The sequence below is a fragment of the Vigna radiata genome, chromosome 3 (assembly GCF_000741045.1).
Source record: "Vigna radiata var. radiata cultivar VC1973A chromosome 3, Vradiata_ver6, whole genome shotgun sequence".
Classification (NCBI taxonomy): domain Eukaryota; kingdom Viridiplantae; phylum Streptophyta; class Magnoliopsida; order Fabales; family Fabaceae; genus Vigna; species Vigna radiata.
In genome coordinates, this window is record NC_028353.1 from 10,852,826 (window position 1) to 10,876,130 (window position 23,305).

A 23,305-nucleotide genomic window follows, 5' to 3' on the forward strand; every position below is an offset into this window, starting at 1 on the left:
ACTTGGTATAGAAGTAATATTCCTATATACTCATCTTCATCTAAATATCAAAGTCCAATCATATTCGCAATTTATCAAATGAAAAAACAACTTAATATCTAATGATTAGTTAGAGAATACATGTATTACTCAAAACTAATTAAGAAGTGGGTTTTAGAACTAATTCAACCCCACAAAATCGGCTTGTAAGGTTTGCATATACTTATATTCTATGAATTGGCCTTATCTCTAGTGGATGTAGGACTTCCAATACACCCCCTCACATCGAAGTATATACATCTCGAGCGTGAGACTAGACATTAATAGGTGGTCCGATAACGAGTGGAACAATATACCCAACAAACGACGAATATCACTAGGATAGACTTTAACGATGGCTCTGATACCATATTAGAAAGTGGAACCTAACTCAATCTCACAAGACCAGCTTGTAAGGTGAGGTTTGCACCTACTTATATACTATGGTTTTATCTCTAATCGACGTGGGACTTCCAACAAAATTCACAAATACAACTTATATTTAAATGAATTTATATAGATTTAAACTTTCTTAAATAAAGAGACTCTGGTTACACTAAAGCATGGTTTTTTTTCCAACACAAATGAGTTTTAACCCTCTTCTATAGTACTTTTATATTATACATATTAAATATGATACTACATGTATATACAATAATATGTCTGATATCAGAACAGAAAATATACGACATGGTTAAAAGAGTATTTTTACTACGACTTTCAAATCATTATTAAGCCTTTGTTCACTTGGGGGAGAGGAATTGGGAAAGAGTGAGTGGATGAATTTGAGGGGATTTGAGGGTGAATCAATTGTTGTTTATTTGATGGGATTTGGAGATAAACGTGAGTGAATTTGGAACTAAAATTTACGAGAATTAGTGTAGGATTTGATTGATTTGACAAATAAAAAAAATATTTTTAATTGATTGAAGATTACCAGAATGCTCATAGTTATTAATATAATATAAAATGATAATTGTTAATGTTATATTTAATTGTAAAAAAGATTATAAAGAGTAAAAAATTAACATTAATCATTAAAATTAATTTTAATATTGTACAAAAAAATTATTTTAATTGTAATATTTTTGTAATATTATTTATTACAAAGTGATATGATTTTATTTGTTATTGAAGTGAAATTGAATATTTATAAAGAAATAAATAATTAAAAAAAGTTAGTATATTATATGAGATAAAAAAAGTGCAAACATAATAAGATAGAAATATTTTTGTCATAGTTTATGATTCAAATGTTTCGTTGAGACATGAAAGCAATCTATTGAAACTATATTGTATTGGCATCCCTAGTAGACGTTTTATATGGGATGGATGTGAAGATAGAAACATAATCCATAATAAATTATGAATTTCTTCTGAAGTTGGATTAGAAGAATGAATTATGGCCGCTAACACTGCATTTCGACGCTCCATGGTCTATACTTGTCGTTCAAGAATTACACATAGTCTTCTTCTTTGAGTAATTCTCTTTAATTCATCAATTATTTGAGAATCCATCTAATTTGTAATTGATTAAGTTGACAAAGAACATTATTAAAAAACAATCTTTATCTGATTAAAAATTGAGAATAAGTAATTAAAATATTAATATTTTTATATTAAATACTCATTTTTAAATAATATAGAATGAAGCTATATGATTTGAAAATTGTCTTTTTACATAATTCATTATTAACTTTATCTTGATTGATATAAATTATTTTATCTTTAAGTTGTGTAATTATTTTGCTTAATCCAATTAATTTATCTTTAATAAACAAAACTATTTATATTAAAATTCTAAAAATTATTTATCCTATACACCTATGTTTCCACTAATTTATCTAAAAAACAATTTAAAAATCAATTTAGTTACCTTTCTAGATTTAAAAAATTGACGAGATTTTACAATATTTTTCATTCATCAAAGGTGAAGAAGAATCGAGAATCTATATGTGATGAAGGGGGAAGAAGGAGGAGGCATAAGGTTGAGCAAGCGGATCGCGAACGGAGAAGTTGATTACAAGACCAAATCTAGCACTGCTTGGAGCCACTTCTATCTCAAACAGAAGTCATGGCATCCTCTCTCTTATCCCAACCAACGTCGCAAGTGGATCGCCGAACAAACTCAAACCCATGTCAATCGTCAACGTTGCACCGAAGAGGTTTCTCACAAGGTGAGTTTTCTTTTATTCCTACCATTCCACCATAATTCGTCCTCCAATTAATTACTCTCTGTTTTCAGTTCCAGTTCGCGTAGGAGCAGGAGTTCTTCATATGCGTGGAATCGAATACCAGGCAATGGGAATCGAATACACCTTGCCTTTCTTGTTCTTCATGGGGTTGGAACCGAATACGAGTTCCTTGAAACCAAATACAACTTGCCTTTGTTGTTCTTCATGGGGCTAGAACCAAATAAATGTTCCTTGGAATTGAATACGCTTTGCTCTTCTTCATCTTCTCTAGCTTCAAACACTCGTTCTCTTCATCAACCACTTTCTTCTTCATCTTCCATAAACCTTATCTTCTTCATCTACCATCAACCCTGCAATGAAAAAACAACAAATACTTGCCTAAACAATTGGAATTACTTTTAGATACAAGGGCACTTCAGACATTATGGATTGGATCCCTCCAAATCTCACCACATCCATGGATGAGTGAAAAGTATATCATCTTGCATTTCCCTTCAAATCCATCTGTACATTTCTCTTCATGTGAACGCAAAATTTATCTCGAATCTTCACTCGTAAAACTGTGTAAATAATACTTTCTCTCGAAGTAAACTTAGTGTAAATGATTTGTTGTTAAAAGTTCGATCCAAACCACAAAGATTATCAAACCATCTTATATTTTGAAGTCATTATGGTTCTAAATATCATTGTTATAAAGTTAATTAAGAAGAGAAAAACCAAAATTTTACAAAGATATATAACAATATTTATATTTTTATTCTGTTACAGATAAATAGTAATTTACACCGTATGTTTATCTTGTTGATTATATGATTTGAATTACTTTATTTAAATTTTGGAATTAGGTTCTGTAGAATGTCAATTCTAGATTGCGTTTATGTGCATCATAAAGAGATTTATAACATTGTTATATTTCCTAGAATGGATATTAACTAGGTTTCTCAAATACCACCATTTTCGTATTGCCTATAAAATAAGTGTATTCCAAAATAACAACTTTGAACCTTTTTGGATGATTTGGCTACGTATCACAATAACATATTACTCTTTTTCTACAAAACCTATTTAGAGATACTTTATTTGTATAAATAATTTGAAATATTTTATAAAAACTTGGTATTCAATATAAAATTTTAAAACTTTAGTAAATTAATTTAATTATGTAAAAGGTAATGACTTGAAAAATTTAATATTTTATCATTTTCTAAATTTATATTTACTTTTATATTATCTCTTTGATTCTATCATAGTAGAAATATTATTAATTCAAGTGAGATGGTCATAAACTCAATATCTTTCCTTGTCATTGCCAAAATTATTTTTTGTTAATGCAAGTTAATATTGTATTTCACTTTTAATGAGTTAGAAATCTTTTTATCAGTATTAATAATGCTTTTACTTAAGTTAAATACTAATTATTCAATTAAAATCAACATATATTATTTTTAGTTTATGTTAATCAAAATCGTCTTGAACGAATGTTTATTATTATTAGAGTTTTTATTTAATGAACTAACTCAATCTAATTTGTTTATTAATTAATTTGAAAAAATTTAAATTGAATCTCGTCTATCAATCCGTGATAGATTAAATAAGTTAACTTAATTAATTATAATTTTTCTTTAATTTAAAAAAAATAAAAAAAAATCTAATTAAAATCTAAATAAAGTTCAATTCACTTTAAATATAATCTAAAATCACATTAATACAATACAATTTAAATATATTTAAATATAAAAAAACATTTAAAATTTTCATTTTTTAATATAATTTAATATTTATAATTTATAGATGGATTGGCGAGAAAATCCAACCTATTACGAGTTTAATTCTTAATGAATCAAGTTGCATGAACCAACATTAACAGCAGTCAAAGACCAGCAGAACTTACTTGTGCTACCAATTTAGAAGATTGGATGAAATTTTCACAAAGACTTTCTATAAGAGAAAAAAAAAATAGTAATATCTAGAAAACTTACATAAAAGAACTTCCAAGTTTGAAAACAACAACAAAACCTTCATATCCATGATTAATGGTTTGAAGACGGGGCAATAGCAGGTGATGGTGAAGGAGGATTTGTTTGGTCAGCACGCATAAACCCAAATTTCTTGATCAGCTCATTCGCAATTAGCTCATTGGCTCTATCTGAAGGATGGTACTCATCCCAGAAAACGTACTTGCTTCTGTCTTTGCACAGTTTTGATGCAGGAATACACGTAAGAGCTGGTCGAATGTTCCCGAAGGAGCAACAGGGTGAGTCTGAGTTTTGGAATCCTACATTCAGAACGTCATTATAAAGGAAATGAACAATAATGTATCAATTTCCTTTCAATATTTATGTTTAATGATCTATGTCTCAGCTATTTGTACTTACCATATTTGTTTGGGTTGCTAATAACATCATTAACAACATCATATGCATCTCCAAATCTGTAGCTTGAATTGGGAAGTTGCTTTTGTAACTCATCTATTAACTTGCTTCCAGCTTGGTTAAACCTGATAGCCAACTTGTTTGTTCTGTCTTGACAGTCTCCAGATGCACTAAGCACTCTTTGAAGGGGAATGCAGCCCATTGGGCCCAGCCCAAACACCATCAACTGCCTGGCTCCAAGCCCATGAAGTAGCTAAATAGTAAAATGTCATAATTGAAAATTTGTTAGAAGCTAAACTCAAGCATAAAAAACAACACACGTAAGATGTATGAAATAAGAACTGAGACAGCATATGTTACATATGTTGTTGATATGTGTTAGAGTGGATTAATAAATAAACCTTTAATTGTTCTCTAAGAGTTCCCATCAAGTAGTTCACAAATGTTTCGTCATTGTATGTCCATGAATCACTGTAAACAGGCATCAAATAGTTGTTGATGAAGTCATTGCTGCCTAAAGCAACAACATAACGAGCTCCCTGGAAAAACTTTTCTGCCTTATCTTTTCCAACTCTGCTTCTGATCAGTTCCTGTGTCCCCTGAAACAGCTCAATTTGTTTGTACAGAGAGAACCTTTGAATCTGCAAGAGGAATGGTTTTTCATTCAAACTGTAAGTGAATGATCTCAATTCTTATTGAATGTTCTAACACGTTCATGCATTGTGTAGTATAACTCTCAGATTGGATCCTGTTCATATTATCAGTGCCTTCTTATGCTCATATGCTAAATAGTTATCATGAAAGTTTACACTGAGCAACTTACAAAATAACTGCCAGTTTCATTCAATATGCCGCCACCCCCAGAAGCATAATTCACCCCATTTTCCAATATAACATCTTCAGTTAAAGATGGATCAAGAAATGCCGGGGGCCTAGGAAGTCCCATGTTGTCACCTGAACATATGAATATGAATATCATTACAGAGTGAAACAACACAAAAACATGCTTTTTGTTTCTATATAACAGAACAAACCTTAATTTCACATATATTAACAAATTGCTCAACCCGGTATCAAAAACCTTTGACAAACCACATAAAGTTATATGTATGACTATTATAAAACATTAAGTGAAAGATACTTGTTTTAGGATCTACATATAAAAAGTGAAAGATTTACCTATTATATCTGCAACCGTACGACCATTGGAGAACCTACCATTAGGTAGTCCATTGCCGAAATCAATACCATACCATGGTAAACTTGCCTGGGCAAGACTTTTAGAAAGGTACTTGTTATTTCCAACATCTGAGAGGGAGTCTCCAAAAATGAACTGCACAATCTTGCATTGGCACCCTTCAAGTTTTATTCCAAAAATAATACCTATTATAACAAATAGAGAGAGATGGAACTTCATGTTTGAGTATCAAGTGATAATCTCTTCTAGTTAAGTCACACCTCTCTTGTAGCTTGAAGCACTTTAGTTTGTTTTATATCATTATAGTTATGAATTTTTGAAGTGTAGAATGTGAGATTGTGCTTTAGTTTGGTAGCATTGTTAACGGAGTGAAGTAGATCGTTTGATGGACCAACTATTACTGATTCAAACCTACTGCAACTACCCATTCTGAAGTCATGTTTTTAGTTATTTTGGGGTGATCAAACCATGGTTTGGTGAATGTTTCAACTTGAAATCCATTGGTGTGGAACTCTGCAGAATGCAGTTTAAGCGTGTTTCAGAATGATGAATTTCTGAAACAGGTGATTCTTATTGGTAGAACTTTCAAGGGACATATATGATATTATTCTAGTGAATTGTTGTGGTAAGTGCACCTAACTCCATCGCTTGCTCAAATTGTTTTGGAAAATAATATTTTCACACCAATTTTTGACACTATTTTAATATTACACACGTGTCAAAATATGGTTGGACGATTTCAAATTAAAAAAAAAACTGAAACAAGGACATATTTAAAAGAAAAAAACTAAATTTTTTTTTAATTTGAAATCGTCCAACCATATTTTGACACGTGTACAGTATCAAAATGGTGTCAAAAAATTAGTGCTAAAATATCATTTTCCAATTGTTTTTCACTTCAGTCATCATAAACAAATATTTCATTTTTTTTTATAATTTATTTCCACCCTCTTGTTTTTTTTTCTGTGTCTACTTTTTCATCTTTTCTATCACATCTTATATCATAAGGTTAACATTAAAATTTTATAAAATATCCACATTGTAGCATGATTATTCCTTACCTTCCTCCTTTTTTTCCTAAACTATTTTATTTTGTTCTTCTTTCACTCAATGCTTGAATTCCTAAACTAATTTTTGTCTCCATTTAATATTAATTAATTGTTATAATTTTTTAGTAACATACACAATAATTTATGTTCATGTTTCCTTCCTTATTCACAAAGGTTTAACTTTGACATAGATATGGAACTTATTCTTATTTTTATTTAATTTATTTTAACTTTATCATTAATGATAAATTATAAGATATAAGAAAAACGTGAAACATTAAAAAAAAAATATTATTAGTTAATCGAAATGCAGTTGGTGAAGCTCTTTGGGTCTTTAGAGTTTAGTACATCTGACGTCAACTCACTTTACCCTAAATCTCTCTAGTTAGTATGTCCGGAGTTATTATGTAACTTTATACAAAATATAAACAAAAAAAAGTTCTTTTAAAACCACTTTTTTAACAATTATATATGAATATAGTGACGTGAAAAATACCTTTAATAATGATGGTTTCATACACCATGTTCCAAAATATAATTGAATGACTTATTGGTTACCAATATCAAAGGGATTCATTCATAAGGGAAAACATATAGGCATAAAAAAAAAACAAGTAAAGATAATCATGTTAACGTTATCAACCTCACACTAGACATAAATAATAGAAAAGTTTAAATAAAAAAACTCACGTGAGATTGAATGATAAATTTTAAAGGAAAATGATATTTCAATATTATTTTTTGACACCATTTTGACATTGTACACGTGTCAAAATGTGGTTCGACGATTTCAAATTAAAAAAACTGAGACAAAGACATATTTAAAAGAGAAAAACTAAAGTTTTTTTTTAATTTGAAATCGTCCAACTATATTTTAACATGATGTTAAAATGGTGTCAAAAAATTAGTATTAAAATATCATTTTCCAATTCTAAACTACAGAGAGAGCAATAAAATGAAATCATTACATGCTAACGCAAGAGTCTCTGCGGATTTTAATTACAATATGATCATTGAAACAACATTTAAAAGTTTAAAACCATGGTTACAAAATGGCTACAGTCACATCACAACTCAATCGTTAATGCTTTAAAATGGTCATAACAGCTGGTTAAGCAACTTAAGAGTAGCCACAGTTCTTTAAAAACACTTCTCGTCAAAATCAGATAGTATATATGTACTACGAAATAATAGGTTTAGAGTAAAAAATATTGAAAACATTATATTTCTTTTCTGTTTGACCATACTTCGGGATCTCTTTTAATGGAGAAAAACTCTGAATAATTATAGAAATTTGATCGTACTATAAGCACGTAATACTAAAATACTCAGTAGAAAAGCTGGCTGAAATATAAACAGAAAGAAAAGAAAGGACAGAAAAATAAACAGCATGAATAGTCACAGCATGCATATATTGCTTATATATACTATCTTGAATCCCCAAACTTACCACAGTAGAAGGAGGAACCAAAGTCATAGTTCTTTTATAGTTTATATATATATATATGGCTGATGATAAATTTATTCACCCCCTTTGTCAATACTTGTGGGATAGGGCAGCAAGGGAAGATTGGGTTCCATGATCCTCATGGTCATCAGTTTCCTTTTCTTGTAGTTAGCCTTGAAACAAGCTTGTCTAAGCCTTCTTGTTTTATCTTCAAGTTCCAAATCAGGTTTTTGCTCCACCGAGCTCTTTTCTTTCTCCAACATTTCAATGGCAGTCCTTATTTTTTCATCATTTTCAGGTCCCTCAGACTCTACTTGCTCCTGCATCACCCACCCAATTCACCATAATAAGTATAAATAAAAAAGAAAAAAACTACAGGAACTGCAGTTTAAAACCTTGAACTTGTTGGCAATTCAAAGAGTGAGATCTTACTTGCATGTTCTTAATAAGGGTTTGCAGGCTCATTAGCTTCCTATGTGGCCACCTTTGAATACCTAATTCCCTGCACCTTTTCTTCAAGTGTGTGAGACCAACGTTAAGCTCTTTAGCAGCCTGTGATATAGGCATGTAGAAGTACTGAGAAACGGTTTCCCTTGATAGATTTCTCGCACTGCTACTAATTCTCTCTTCTCTGTGTTTACCCTTCACTTCTTCCATCGTATCATTCACACTTCCACCATCGTTGCTCGATGAAAACGCAGGCTTATGGTCTGAAACGTCAACTTCGTTCCACGCAGAAAGCACGTTTTTAACATCACTGAAGTCATAGTCTGCAGAAGAAGCAACTCAGAAGATATAATAAATCAAAACAAGGACATGAACAATGGATGGTTGCATACACATTGAAAAAACTCATGCTGATACTTACAACCTTGAAAACTTAGTGGGGTTGGTTCAAGCGGCAAAGTTTCGTATAAAATGTCATGGGGATAATAACACTTCATGAAAGGGACAACATCAAAATAGCTATCTTGCAGAGGAAATTCATAGGGCCAATGAAACCCATCACTGGCATTACCTCTGCAGAAATTAAAGATGCTAACATGGTAACTTTTTCGTACATGGAAACTCAAAAGTGTAGAGAAATAAAGTAAGGGAAAGAACCTGAAATAATCATACGAAGAAAATTGGCACGTTGGTGCAAATGAGTTTTCATCAATTTGATAATTAGAATTCCAAAACGTGAGTTGGTGATTCTCCATGTCTTTGTTGACACCATAGTATACTGTGAAATGAGCAGAGAAATCGGCAATATATATTGGAATTTTAATGATGATGATGAATGAATGAAAGTAGTGTGGTAATTAATTTTAGAAGAATGTGCGCGCCGAATGATTTATTGTTTAACGTGTGCGATAGTATGAGTTACAAGATGAATTCAATTACCAAAATATACCTGCTTATTAATTCTGCATAATCTTAAATATATTATATATTGTAAATATATCGCCGTTCCTAGAAACATGATTTTTCTATGGCCATTTGATCAGACTTAATTAAATTTAATAAACTTAATTACATTAAAGTAGCATTCAATGTTATTAAAACAGTGAGTAAATTATCTTTAAATTCACTTTTCATATTTTTTATAAAATCCTTAAAATAACTATTGAAACTATCAAGAGATAAGGCAGTTATTTCGTTCATAAAATAAAGTAGTTCTTATAATATAGTTAACTTATGATATTTCTTTAAATAATAATAGTAATAAGCCTTTGAAAATTTATCATATTACAGCTATAGCCTACTTTTTTTACTATTACAATTATCTCTCTTATTAGTTGTTATTAGGGAGTGCAAGTGTAATATTTTTAAGGGTTAAATATGTTTTTAGTCCCTATATTTCGAGACGATTTTGGATTTAGTTCATTTTCAAACTAAGGTACAATTTAGTCCTTCAACTTTAGAAAACTCTGGTTTTAGTCATTTTTACCAAATTTTTTTAACGCGTTTCTCAGTTAATATTGAAGCAAAAATGTGTCAAACAGTGTAAACAATCCAAATGCTATAATGAAATGTGCTTGAAACAGCAAATAAAGTTAAAAAAAATTTGGTAAAAAGGACTAAAACCAGAGTTTTCTAAAGTTGAAGGACTAAATTGTACCTTAGTTTAAAAATGGACTAAAACCAAAATCGTCCCACAGTATAAGGACTAAAAACATATTTAACCCTATTTTTAAAATTTTAACATGTGCATATATGTAATTAAAAAAAAAAGTAACAAAGTAAGGTTTTATAAAGAAAATATTTGGGTAAAATTTAAAACAATAGAGCCTTAGTAGTATAGTTTAAGAAATTTTTTGGAACGAATGTAATAATTGCTTTTCTAATTGGCTTTCCACATTGTTTGTAAGTAAACGATAAAACCCATATCAATCCTCAAATACACACCTTTCTTTTCATTTCCTTCTTTTCAAAAACCTTCATTTTATTGTTTTCACTCTATGAACTCTTCCATTTTCATTCAATTTTAAGCTTTTCTATGCCAATAAGCCACCACACTACTCCTTCACCATCATGTCTTATAATTGTAACTTAGTATTATAAAAATATGATCAAATATTACTAACTAATTATTAAATATCGATTTATAAATTATATTATGGATATTACAATTAAGGTCCAAAAGATAAAGTAATTGCTTTGGATCTTCTAAAAGAAAGCTCTCTACAAAAATAGTATTAATATATCTTTGTTAAATTAATTATAAAATTATGTTTGAGAATAAAATTTAATTAAAATATTACGAGTGATTGTTAAAATATTAATTAGCTAACAAATCTTGATCAATTGTGTGATTGATCTTCAAAATAATTTTTTTGAATTATTTTATTAATAATTAATTTCAAAATAACTTATGAAAAAATTGAAATTTGGAAATTAGATTTAAACATTTACTGAAGAAGAGAGAGAGATTTGAAACTTCAACATACTATGAGTTTGTGATCGAGTTTATTTTCTTGACAACTAGAATCAAGATTTATTGTTTTAATTCATTGTTTTTTATATACTTATCTTTAATAGTGTTTTATATATATAACTTTTGTTTTTTATTTCATATAAAAACACATAGATAAGTATATTGATTGGAAAAAAAAATAAAATAGTAGACAAATATATTCAAGAACAAATAAATAGAGATATAGAATATAGATAAATGTTGAGAATTTCTTTGAGAATCATTAAGAATTGATTACTTTTTGAATTCACTTGAAAGTAGATATTATGGGTGTAGAATCTCTAATCACAATTAAAACATTTTATGTCACACTTTTCTCCAAAATTATCATCTTCATAGTCCAGATTACAAAGTTTTTGGAAGTCCTTAATGTTCCTTTGTGAAAGTATACATAGGTATCTCTGCCAAAGAGACTCTGACTGTTGAGTTATATGATAGTAAAGTCTTAAATTCATAATAAAGGAAATCACCTACTCCTTCTTATTTATAGGTTTCGAGATTGAGTTATAATTAACATAGACTTACTCTGGTAAACATTTTTTACCCGCAAACTTGATTATTAATGATGTTTAAGGTGTCGTAACTGTTCGGTCATCTCTAGAGTTTGGCCAAGGGGTTGGTTATTGGAACTCTAATGAGTGTTTATTTGTCTTCAACCATTCTGCTAATGATTGGTCAGACAGTCATATAGTATAATAGATTTGAAGATATTTTTTTTTATTTAGTGTTAAAATATTAAAGTCATAAACTATATATTTTTAAAATAATGCTTAAACCTTAGAAAACTTTTGAAACATGATTTTTCGTTGGACCTTAATAGATTAAATTCATTTTCATAATTAAATATCTTAAATAAAAATATAGAAATGAAAAATATAGTAAAAAATTATTTAAAATCAATAATGCCTCAACAAAAATTACACAAATTAACCTTATTATTTATTGAAAAAAAAATATTAAATGAAATTAATTATGAAAAATTAATAGATAATTTTACATTATAAAAAACTAGAAAAATAAAATTTAAATAAAATTATAGTGTAATTTAACATAAATTATTTTATTAATAAATAAAAATATCTCATTCTTAAATTTGTTTGAATCATCGTAAATTTTAAATTTTGGAGGACTTTCTATCACTTAGTTAAATAACAAAAATATAGGTTATATAGGATGTAGATAGTATATAAAAATGATGTTAGAAATAAATAGGAACAGAATACATAAGTGATGAATAAAATCTCTTTGATTGTAATGATTGTTCAAAAACTTCCAAAACAAATGTGACAAATCCTTGATGCTACAACTTTAGATGGCCACATTTATGAATTGTCCGTAATCCTCCAAAATTAATGCCAACCATTCTTACTTTCTTCTTCCACTACTACCACACTAACATACTACAGTGGTTATTATATAAATTTTGGTAAACGTATCTCTTCGGATAAAATAACCTTATATGGTAATAAAATGCTCGTTTTTATATCCCAAAACTCATAACACTAGAAGAAAAGAATGATTAGCTTCCAAAAGAGAATATAGTTTAAAATGGGACGTAATTAATGTCAATTTAGTCAACTTTACAATGACATAAGAGATTAAAAATTATTTTTAATAACTTAAAAACAATAATTATAAATATTTTTTATTATGTATAATATTTGTGTAAAATTTGGTGGATGTTAAATATAAGAAAATATCAAAAAATAAAAAGGTAATATTCCCGAAGTGGTTAATTGGTGACTTTAGGAGTAGATTGAATGTTATTTTATAGATATATTATTTCAAGAAGCAATAGAAATGCAAGATTGTGGTGTGATGTTTTCATAATTTGTTGCCAAGATTGAATGATTACAGGTTACGTACATTTAAGGTTTGAGAAGTAGCTTTTAGAGATCAAGTCTAGACATAGGTGTTCACTACATGAAGAATTGTAGGGTAACGTAATCTTTACATGTGATCAATTTCAATAACACCACTTTGAAGCCATAAATGTCCGTTTTGCCTGTAGATACTTTCAAGTCATACACAATTCGAAATTTTCAAGTCATACACAATTCGAAATTATTTTTCTTTGCGATTCTTTGACACGAGGAAATTACAAGAATTTTTATTTTCCTTTGATTTCATATATGTTGCCATTTCAACTTTCATATATATCTCCCACATCACCTATCAAAAGATAATAATAGTTAGACAAGATTTCTTTTAACAACATTTAAACATTTATGTGTCATTCTGTAATTGGTCTAAAATTACTTCACAATCAATAATAATAATCATAAATACTATCATGGACCAATCACAGAATAACACAAATGATACATAGATAATGTTTAAATATTATAAAAAAATATTGTCTAAATATCTTTATTTCTTATCAAGTACACTAAAAAATAACATGCCAAACTGACAAATTGAACCTGGCATGCACATTGCCAAATTTATTCTAGCCCTTTCCCCATACTTCTGCGAAACCAATAGTTTTTACCACATAATAACTACCACTAATATGTTTGTTTAAGTCTGTTAAAAGGGTTTTTTATTATTATTTAATCAGCCTTTATCACTTTACATCCACTTTTCTCTCTCTAAATTAAATGCTTCAACGACTTACTAGAAAATAAGAAACATTCCAAACAAAATCAAATCTCAAAATAATCTATTATGAAAGAGATCTTAGACAGCACAAGGTTTCTTTAGTTAGTTAATTCAGATCAAAAAGACAGATCTTGCAAAAACTATACATATTCCTAAGATATATTTAAGACAATTAAATAAAATAAGAATGAATATTTAAAATTTATGGAAATCTTGTCATCATTGAACATAACTAAATATAAACTTCTTAAAATTGATATGAACCAGATAATTTAACAAGTTCTTCTAAAACAACCTCAACACACGTTCAAGTCAAAATCCATCACCAGTGACATTATAAAATATACTTTTCCTTGTCAGTCAAACCAAACTAGACATTCAGTTCTATTTTGGTTCTATACATAACCAAGATAAGTTCTCATATGGCTCAAAAAGATTCATAACTTAGTGTAACATCAAAATCTGAATTACAAGAAACATGAAATTGCGCGGGCCAAGCATATTAAATAAAAAAACAATCATATTCAATGTTTCCACTTTCCTCCTTACCCATGACCACCTTTTCCACCACGCCCGCCTCTTCCACCCCGTCCGCCTCTTCCACCACGCCCACCTCTTCCACCACGCCAACCTCTGCCACCCTTTCCTCCCCCACCACCATTACCACCAAATGCCTTATTCGCGTCAGATTTCAAATGCATCCCATCTGGTAAGGGAAGAATGTGATCCACACACTTCCTGAAGCTAAAATCATCAACAGAGTCATCTTCCCTGATGAGGAAAAAGCACCTACTTTGGTAGGTAGGATGCTTGCGAACTTGGAAAGCGCGAACCCCTCCACCCATCTTTTTTTCAGGCTCTGCATGGCCGTTCTTAAGCAACTCCAACAACATTACATGTTCATACTGCCATACAACACAAATCAATACGGATTCACAGTAAGTAAATTCTGATTGCAGTTATTGCAACACCAAGACAGAAATAGGCTGCAGAAAAATGAGAAGATAGGAAGGTAGAACTGAGTCAAATCTCATTTATCCATTGAAGGAATTTTGCAATTAACATTAAGTTTTGTTACACGGTTCGATACTTCAACCGGAGCAAGCGAATATGCAGCAAAAGAGTGTTATAAAATACTTTGGTGGCACTGAAAAGTGATTAAAAACCACAAATTAAAACAACTAATCTTAATGCAGTTTTGAAAGCCTTTGCAATAAAACTACATTATTGATAGCAATGTGTACATAATTTGTACTGAAGATGGCGTGCATATGTTCTGCACCCAACAAGAAGGCACCATCAAAGTTATAAACTTAAATGAAATCACAATCATAGAAAATAAAATGTCAATCAATACACATGAGATAAGGGATTTATGAAATCATAACAAAAATCAAATATCAATCATCCCCAGATAAGGGATTCATGAAACCATGATCATAAAAAATCAAATATCAATATTTCTGGCGTAAGATAAAGGATTTATGAAATCATAATAAAAACAAAGTATGAATAATTCCCAAATGAGATGATAGGTTTGTGAATTTATAATAAAAAGAAATCAAATGTCAACCATTCGCACACACAATGAGATAAGGGGTTATGAAATCACAATCATAAAAAATTAAACACCAACAATCGACACGAGTTAGTAGAAACTAGGTAGGCTACGAAAGGAAAATCAGAAATTCAATTAGTTGCATTCTTTGCACTCAAGGGACAAAAAAGCATCTAATAGAGATAAAAAAATTCAAAAAAATGAGAAAAAAAAAGGCATTGGTTATTAAAAATACCTTGTTAATATTGATATATTGAGGCCAGTGATGAAGTATGTTGAAGAAGTAATGGTACATCTCCGAGGAAGAACCGAAGCTCTTGTATCCCAACTTCACGGAAACACTTGCGGCATCCTCTTCTTTTCCTTCTGCTTCTGCTTCGGCCATTTTATCTTCCTCTGTTTCCTTTCTATTTCCTTCCTGATCATTGTTATTCTCCAGTCGTTGCTCCTCTACGGACTTTTCCTCGTCCACCTTCTGCTTCTTCGAAACGTCGTCCGCCAGGGGCCCCTCGTCCGCCAGGGGCTCCTCGTCCTCCCTGGAACGTTTCTGGTTAGTCTCGCCACCGTTTTCGCCGGGTTTCTCGACGTCCATGTCTACGGCGGCGACGGCGATGGGATCGGCGACTTCGGGTGCAGCGCCTTCTGCCATGAGAGAGGTTTTTGGGTGAATTCTAAAACCCTAGAAGATAGTTAGCAGTGAGTAACTTATGACTCTGTATTTATAAGGGATTGAGTTTGGAGGTTAACAAGTCTGAGTGGAAAGGGTACATGACCCGATAGTGCTAGTCGTGCTCCTTTTTAATCCTCTCACTTTAGACTAATTTTCAAAACTAATTTGAAAATTAGGTTTTTGTATTTTAGACTGAATTTTAATTTGATTTTAAATTTAATAAATTATTATTTTAATCTCAAAAATCAAGAAGTATTATTATGATCTTCTGCTTAAAGTTTAATACTTATATTCATCTTATTTTTTATTTATTTGAATTATATTATATTATATTATATATATATATATATATATATATATATAATACGTAATTTATAATTTCAATAAACATGATATTTGGAAAGTAACATAGAATAGGAATTTGTACGAAAGAGAAAGAAAAACTTAATTATGAAGTGAACAATGATGTGTGTAGTTTATCTCCCCAATTTTTTTTATTTATTGTTGTGTACGTAATTAATACAATAATAATATATTTAAAATTTATTGAAATTTTAAAACATAATGACTGGAAATATAAAATGTATAAGTCATAATAAATTATGTTTATTTTAACAAGTGAGACAGTTATCACAGTTTTACGGGTAAAATTTTAAAATCAATATATATACCAAGTAATAATTATAAGAAAATATGTAAAATTAAAATAAAAACAGTTAAAAAATATACCATTTTTATTAATTATTATATATTTTTAAAATTATAATAAATTGTCACATGAACTTAGAAAATAAAATACTAGAATAGTTATGTATATCAAGATAATGAGACCGAATAGTTTATATTAAAATAATCTTACAAGAATTTTATAAAGCTTGGTTTATTATCTTCATTTTTTCAATAATCAGGAAGTGTCTAGGCAATTTTGACGTCAAGAGCTTCCATTCCAATCAATCAATTTTTCGAATTGAGTTGGTAAGTGGTAAACTCATTTCTCCTTAGTAGTTAGGGTTCTTTATAGTGCAAAATAATTTTTGTTTGCATGAATCAAGAGTTCCTCTTCTTTGGATTGTAGTTCAATTTTGATTCTAAGGTTGCTTTCTATCACAAATCGGTGATACGTGGGTTTTCTAGAAATTAATTGTACCGTAAGCAAGCGGTGAAGCATTTAGAGGTTTTGAGCTGTTGAATTAAAGTAAGGGAAGCTAGAAGTTCTCTAATATGTTTTCAATTGCTTGTGTATGTTTAAAGAAGATTATTTTTTTTTTACTATTGAAGTTGAAATCATGTTCGGTGTTATGTGAGTACGATGAAATGTGATGACTTATGAGTATGAATGCATAAATTGATATTTTGGACTGTTTAAATGATGATTTGATCTGTTTTGATAATAGGAAGGGGTGAGAAATCTGTGATGAGGTTTGGTTTATCATGAATTGAGATAGTTTTCTTGGTATTAAGTCATTTTGAGGAAGTGAGGTAGTGAAAATGAGAATTAAAGGTTAGATGCTCAATTGGTCTATTTAAGCAGCTTTGGTAAGTCAAATGTGACTCGTTTGAGTTCTTAAATTAGTCAAAAATGTGCCAAAAGTGGTAGATTGGGTTTTGGGTCTATAAGTTGGTGTTTTGGAGGTTTTGAAGTGGGAATTGGTTCCTAAACACTTGAGAACGATGGTAGCAAGGTTTTGAAACACTTGGTCAAGTCTAATTAGGTGTATAACACAATTTAGGAGAGTTAGAAGTTGGAAAAAATAGTGGGAATTGGTAAATGTGGGTTGTGTTGCGTAATTTTGCAAAATTTTATGCTGCAGAATTATGCAAACTCGTTGAGCGAATGGGGTCGCTCAGTGAGTAGTCATGGAAAGTGGCTCTCTGTTTGATGATTCGCACAACGAATAAGTACATGAGCGAATGGTTGAGGTCTGAAAGCACTGTTAATTTTATTTGGATAATGAATGGGTGCATTAAGTGTATGTTTGAGGGGTCTGGACCACTGTCTAGACTTTCGCATAGCGAGTCAGGGCGCTAAGCGAGAGGTCAGGGTCTGGAACCCCTGCGATTTTAATTCGCACAACGAGATGGGACGCTGAGCGAGTGGCTTGGAGGATTGGATCACTACTGGTGGATTTGCATAGCGAGCTGGGTCGCTATGCGAAACAAGTATGTGGTCACTCAGCGAGGGTAGGCGCTGAGCGACTGGTTCAGATGAGAATGTACTTTTTTCTTCTTTTGTTCTGATGATGTAATTAGAGTTGGGTTCGAATAAAGAATAAGGTATGATGAAGTATTGTGATTTGTTGTGTTTATACTTATGAGCTATGATTGGTGAACTTAACTCCATGACTCAGGGGTGAGATTCATGGTAGTAATCAAGGTGGATGATGTTGACGTGTGGTATAAATGTATGGAGCTTCGAAATGGTAAGTATATTTCGACACTCTAATGGTCATTTATTCTTAAGTAGAGAGGGACAATGCATGTGGTGAGGGTAGCAGAAGATTCTTGTCTATAGGCTTGGACTTTAGCTATAAACATTGAAGATGAACTAACCTTGTATGGTGTTGGAGAGTGCCAGCAGAACTATACAAGTGCATAGACTACCAATAGTTCAACATTTATACTAATCCGGATGAGTCGTTTGAGTATGAGATGTATGGGATGATCAGTGTAAATTACATTCTTTTAAATTCAAGTTGATTTTGTTAAATGATTATATAAATATGAATATTTCTTGTTTATCTAGCTTACCCTTCTATCTATGTTTGTCTTTGTATGTGGTTGTGTTTCTTGCTTGGCTATGATCATCATGTGGGTGTGAATAGAGGGAGACGAACTGTCCGTGGAGCAGACTCTTGGTGATGAAGAACTTGTTGTTTAGTTAGTATAAACTAGTGATTGTACATAGTTTTGGTGTATCCACATTGTATATAAAGTTTTAAATTTATAGTTGTTTTTGGATGACTATAAGTTAGACTTTAAACTATAATTAACTATTCTATCATGTCATATTTGTGACCACTCTTTTATATAGTTTATTCTATATTTTTGAGATATTACATCACTTAATTAACAATTATTTAAAATCTAATCTATTTTATATAGATCTCATATTAAGTAATTTGTTGTATATTGAGTTCTTTTAGTACTTGAATACTTTATTTTCATTCTTTCGGGTAAATAAATGAAGAAACTATTTTGTAAATTGTTATAAGTAAATAAAAAGTGAGAAAAATAATTTATTTAGTATAATAAGTATTATTATATTTTGTAGTGCAATAAAAAGAAAATTATAACTTTGAACTTTGTTAATTTTGTTTGAATTTAATTGTTAATCCATATAGATGAGTACGTATACGATCTTTTATTAAAAAAAATTAAAATTAACATAAAATTTACCTTGAAATATTTAAATTTAAAAAACAAAAAAAAATTGATATTTTTAACTAAATGATTTTAAATTTACAATATAACAATGCACATAGTTATAGACTTTCTAAGAATTTTAAATTTGAAAAAAACTATTATTATATTCTATTCTTATATTCATTTGTAGTGAATACAAAATTTATTTTACTTCGATCCATTGTGTGTATAAATCAACATCTTTGTAGTTAGAGTTAAGAAATAACCAAACACACAATCAAATTTGTGAACGCAATCCTACCACCAAACCACAACACAAACAATTAATCAATGGATATGGTTGTTTACACCTCAATTCAAAATATTTAAATGGAAGCAATAAATATATTTAGAGACAGGAGAGGTGAAAGTGAGATTGTCTTAGCTTACTTCTTCGTGTGAGGGAGATTTTCTAGGAAAGTCTATATATTGTTATTATGTGGAATGTTGAGGGAGAGTTTTGGAGAGTTGATGTTTGTGACAAGGAGAACCTTCTCAAAAAGGAAAGCAATTTTCCCTTTGGAAGCTTTGACTTTTACTGTGTGTAAAGTGAATAATACATCACAAGACTTTGTCTTTTACTTCTTTAGTCTTTCTTTTTCCATTACTATCTTTGAGTTTCTACTAAGAGTTTTGTTCTAATTTTACTTAAGCGACCAATTTTGTTTATTAAATGAAAAATACTTCAAAGGAAAAATAATTGTTTCTCTTACATTTTCACTTGAGCAACTAATTGTCTCTCAAGCGAAAATGTTAGTAAATTGAAAAAAACTAATCTCTACAACACGATTTTCAAAGTGAACAACATCAAATAACTAAATTCAACATCAAATCACAATTATTAATTAAGTTTAAAAAATAATAATAAAACTAAAAAAATCAAATTAATAACAGTAAAATTAGTAATAACACTAAAAATAATTATAAATATGATTCATTTGTATTATAATAATAATTTATATCTATAACTTAATAATTAGAATTATATTATAATTAAAAGAGCCAAACTGAATTATTAGCGAATAAATCATCACTAGCTTAATTACATGGTTAGTTTTGTTGACTTTATTTTTTATTAACTAAATTTAAAGATCATCATTTTGATTATTATCCATAATATTTTAATTTTTTTAACTCTCATACCTTTAATATTGAATATTGAGTCTTTCTTGTTTAAATTCATGAGAAGTAAAAAGAAATTATACGTAAAATAATTAAAATAAAAATTGTATAATTTAGAGAGAGAGAGTAAAATTACAAAAAAATATGTATATATAAATTATATTATTTCTAAAATTTAATTTGAAGTTTTGGAGTGAGACTAAAATTTAATTAAAGTTTTGGAGTGGGGCTAAACCCACTTTAACCCTGACCCTAACCCACTTGAGAGGGAGTTTTGGGGGTTGAGGCTTTTTTCTGGCCCCCTACTTAGGGGGCTTATTAAAATAGGGCTTTTTCAATAGTGGGTTGGGGCTGGCCCTAGAGCCATGTGTTAAATTGACACCTCTAGTTATGATAGCTTGATATATGACCATTACGTGTTATTACAAGGATTATATGGCCGAGAGGAGTCAATGGATGGTAAAGCTCATGAAAGGTGAAAAAGAGAAAGTCGAGTTCTTAGCCAACTAAATGGATGTGTTCCTTGAAAAACACTAGAGTCATTAGACCTAGGGATGACAATGGGTCGGGTCAGACACGAATAGTGTCTACCCGCAACCTGACCCGACAAAAAAAAAATTCACCTGCTACCCGACCCGCTACCCGCACGGATACTCGCTTAAAAAATATCTGCAGATATTTTAAAACCCGCAGATATCCGCGGATACCTGCAAATATTTTTAAAAATATATTTTTATAAATTATTAAAATAAAATTTAAATAGAATTAAAAAAATATATAAAATATAATATAAATTAAATTAACTATAAATTAAAATTTAATTTTTGTTTCGGTTGAATTGGTCAAAGGGTCAGTCGTCCTTCTTTGTTTTGTTCTCTTTTGATCTTTAATCCTTTTTGAGAATGTCATCCAATCCAATGGATTGTTGACCGTTGATTAACCATTAGTGCAGTATATTTTTAGGCAATCAAACCCAATAATCAATAACTAATATCGTATATTTTTAGGCAATCAAACCCAATAATCAATAACTAATATCGTATATTCTGTGTACCTATTAATTAGTACAGTATATTTTTAGGCAATCAAACCCAATAATCAATACAATTAATTCTGATCGGTATACTTCATATAGTACAAGTTTAATTAAATTTAACATTGTAAAATATAAATTAATGTTATTTTAATTAAATTTAACTTAATAAAATAAAAAATAATTTTTTATTTTTCTTTTTTATGGGTAGCGGATATCCGCAGGTACTGATAGTATAATATCCGCACCTGACCCGTTTAAAAACGGGTATTAAAATATCTACTATTCGCAGGTTTCAGATAGTAAATATCTGTGAGTATCAACTATCCGTCCTAGATTTTATCTGCAGATCCGTGTACACGGATTTTTTTACCCTCCCTAATTAGACCTTAGACTCCATGTTATAAAACTAGTAATGTGATATTAAATAATATTAATAAAATATTAACTTATTCCAAATAAATAATAATAATAATAATAATAATAATAATATTATTATTATGTAGGTTACTGTAATAATAATAATAAGAATGATGTAATCAATTTAGTGAGATTTTTCATGATTATGTGACTATTTATTTTAATAAACATATTTTAATTTGTTTCAAGATAATGAAGTTTATTAGATTTTATTAGATTGCATTATTTAATATATTTATTGAATTCGATACAAATATAAATATATATTATTTTTTAATTATTATCATTATTTATTTAAAAAATGAAAAATTTAGGTTATAATTTATTTTAGAAAAACTGAATTCCTGAAAATTTCAGGATTAAAATTTGCCTCTCCAAAACTTAATATTACACATGTTACAAGTACAATAAATAGGGTAAATAAAAATTGTCATTGAATTTATTTAGAATTAATAAAAACAAAGGTTTTACAATAAAATTTTCAAAGATCATCAGGGTCAGTATGAATGTGGAAGATACAAGGTATCCTCATGCTCAATGTATTAATCTAACAGGAAAAGACAATCTTTGAAGATATTTTTATAGAAACATCCAAACATTCATTGTAAATGTTTATAGTGTTGTCAGACTCTTTTAATTGAAATACATGTCATTAGTTTGTTGAATTTGAGGATACATTAAATTTAAGTTATAGGAATTCAAATAAGAAATCTTGAAAATTAAAAAAGATAAACCTTGATTTATTTGATGCAAAATCTAAAATTGATCATTTGATAAAAGTAACATGTGCCATAAATAGTATTATTTATTTATTTAAAAATTGCAACCAACATTCAAAATAGTAAACTAAACTTAAATTAAAAAATTTAATAACACTGATTAAAAAACTTACATAACAAAAACAAAAAAAAAAAGAAAAAATATTAGGTGTGAGAGAAAATGAAGTATATATGTATTATGGGCCACACATCTCCAATTGGGTCCCTTTCAATACACATCTCACACCTTACATCAAATATTTACATTCTTCCATGTAACTTTCCTACACATATCTTATCAAATTGAAATCTAGTTTTTTAAGAGAAAATTAGAATTAAAACATTGGTTTACTTTAATCTTTTAAATTTAATTGGTTTGAATATATTTTATTTTCTTAATTTTAAGGAAAAACTAAAATTAAAACATTAGTTTAATTTAATCTTTTAACTATATGATTTAATTTTTAATCATTTTATTAAATTTATTTAATATTTTAAATATA

The 23,305-nt window shown here is 29.2% G+C and overlaps 3 protein-coding genes across 4 annotated transcripts; all 3 read right to left on the minus strand.

Annotated features, from left to right (window-relative positions):
- Positions 1-1,921: 1,921 nt before the first annotated feature.
- LOC106757512 (GDSL esterase/lipase At1g74460) lies at positions 1,922-6,072 on the minus strand. 2 transcript variants are annotated; one of them, XR_002667335.1, is made up of 6 exons: positions 5,765-6,072; positions 5,409-5,539; positions 4,987-5,226; positions 4,589-4,838; positions 4,193-4,488; positions 1,922-2,563 (listed from the first exon to the last, which is right to left on the minus strand). XR_002667335.1 is itself a non-coding variant. In XM_014640184.2 (5 exons), exons 1-5 carry the CDS (start codon positions 6,000-6,002, stop codon positions 4,244-4,246), a joined length of 1,104 nt encoding a protein of 367 aa, XP_014495670.1. In that variant the 5' UTR covers positions 6,003-6,072; the 3' UTR covers positions 4,020-4,243. The 2 variants fall into 2 exon arrangements, 1 of the variants encoding a protein (XP_014495670.1); XM_014640184.2 differs by lacking the exon at positions 1,922-2,563 and having other exon boundaries at positions 4,020-4,488.
- A 2,281-nt stretch (positions 6,073-8,353) lies between these two features.
- On the minus strand, positions 8,354-9,481 carry LOC106757020 (protein RKD1). Its single transcript, XM_014639605.1, has 4 exons — positions 9,384-9,481; positions 9,151-9,299; positions 8,712-9,049; positions 8,354-8,599 (listed from the first exon to the last, which is right to left on the minus strand). Exons 1-4 carry the CDS (start codon positions 9,479-9,481, stop codon positions 8,354-8,356), a joined length of 831 nt encoding a protein of 276 aa, XP_014495091.1.
- A 4,641-nt stretch (positions 9,482-14,122) lies between these two features.
- Positions 14,123-16,144, minus strand: LOC106757256 (protein EMBRYO DEFECTIVE 514). The gene is made up of 2 exons (XM_014639887.2): positions 15,633-16,144; positions 14,123-14,744 (listed from the first exon to the last, which is right to left on the minus strand). Exons 1-2 carry the CDS (start codon positions 16,044-16,046, stop codon positions 14,385-14,387), a joined length of 774 nt encoding a protein of 257 aa, XP_014495373.1. The 5' UTR covers positions 16,047-16,144; the 3' UTR covers positions 14,123-14,384.
- Between the last annotated feature and the right edge of the window lie 7,161 nt (positions 16,145-23,305).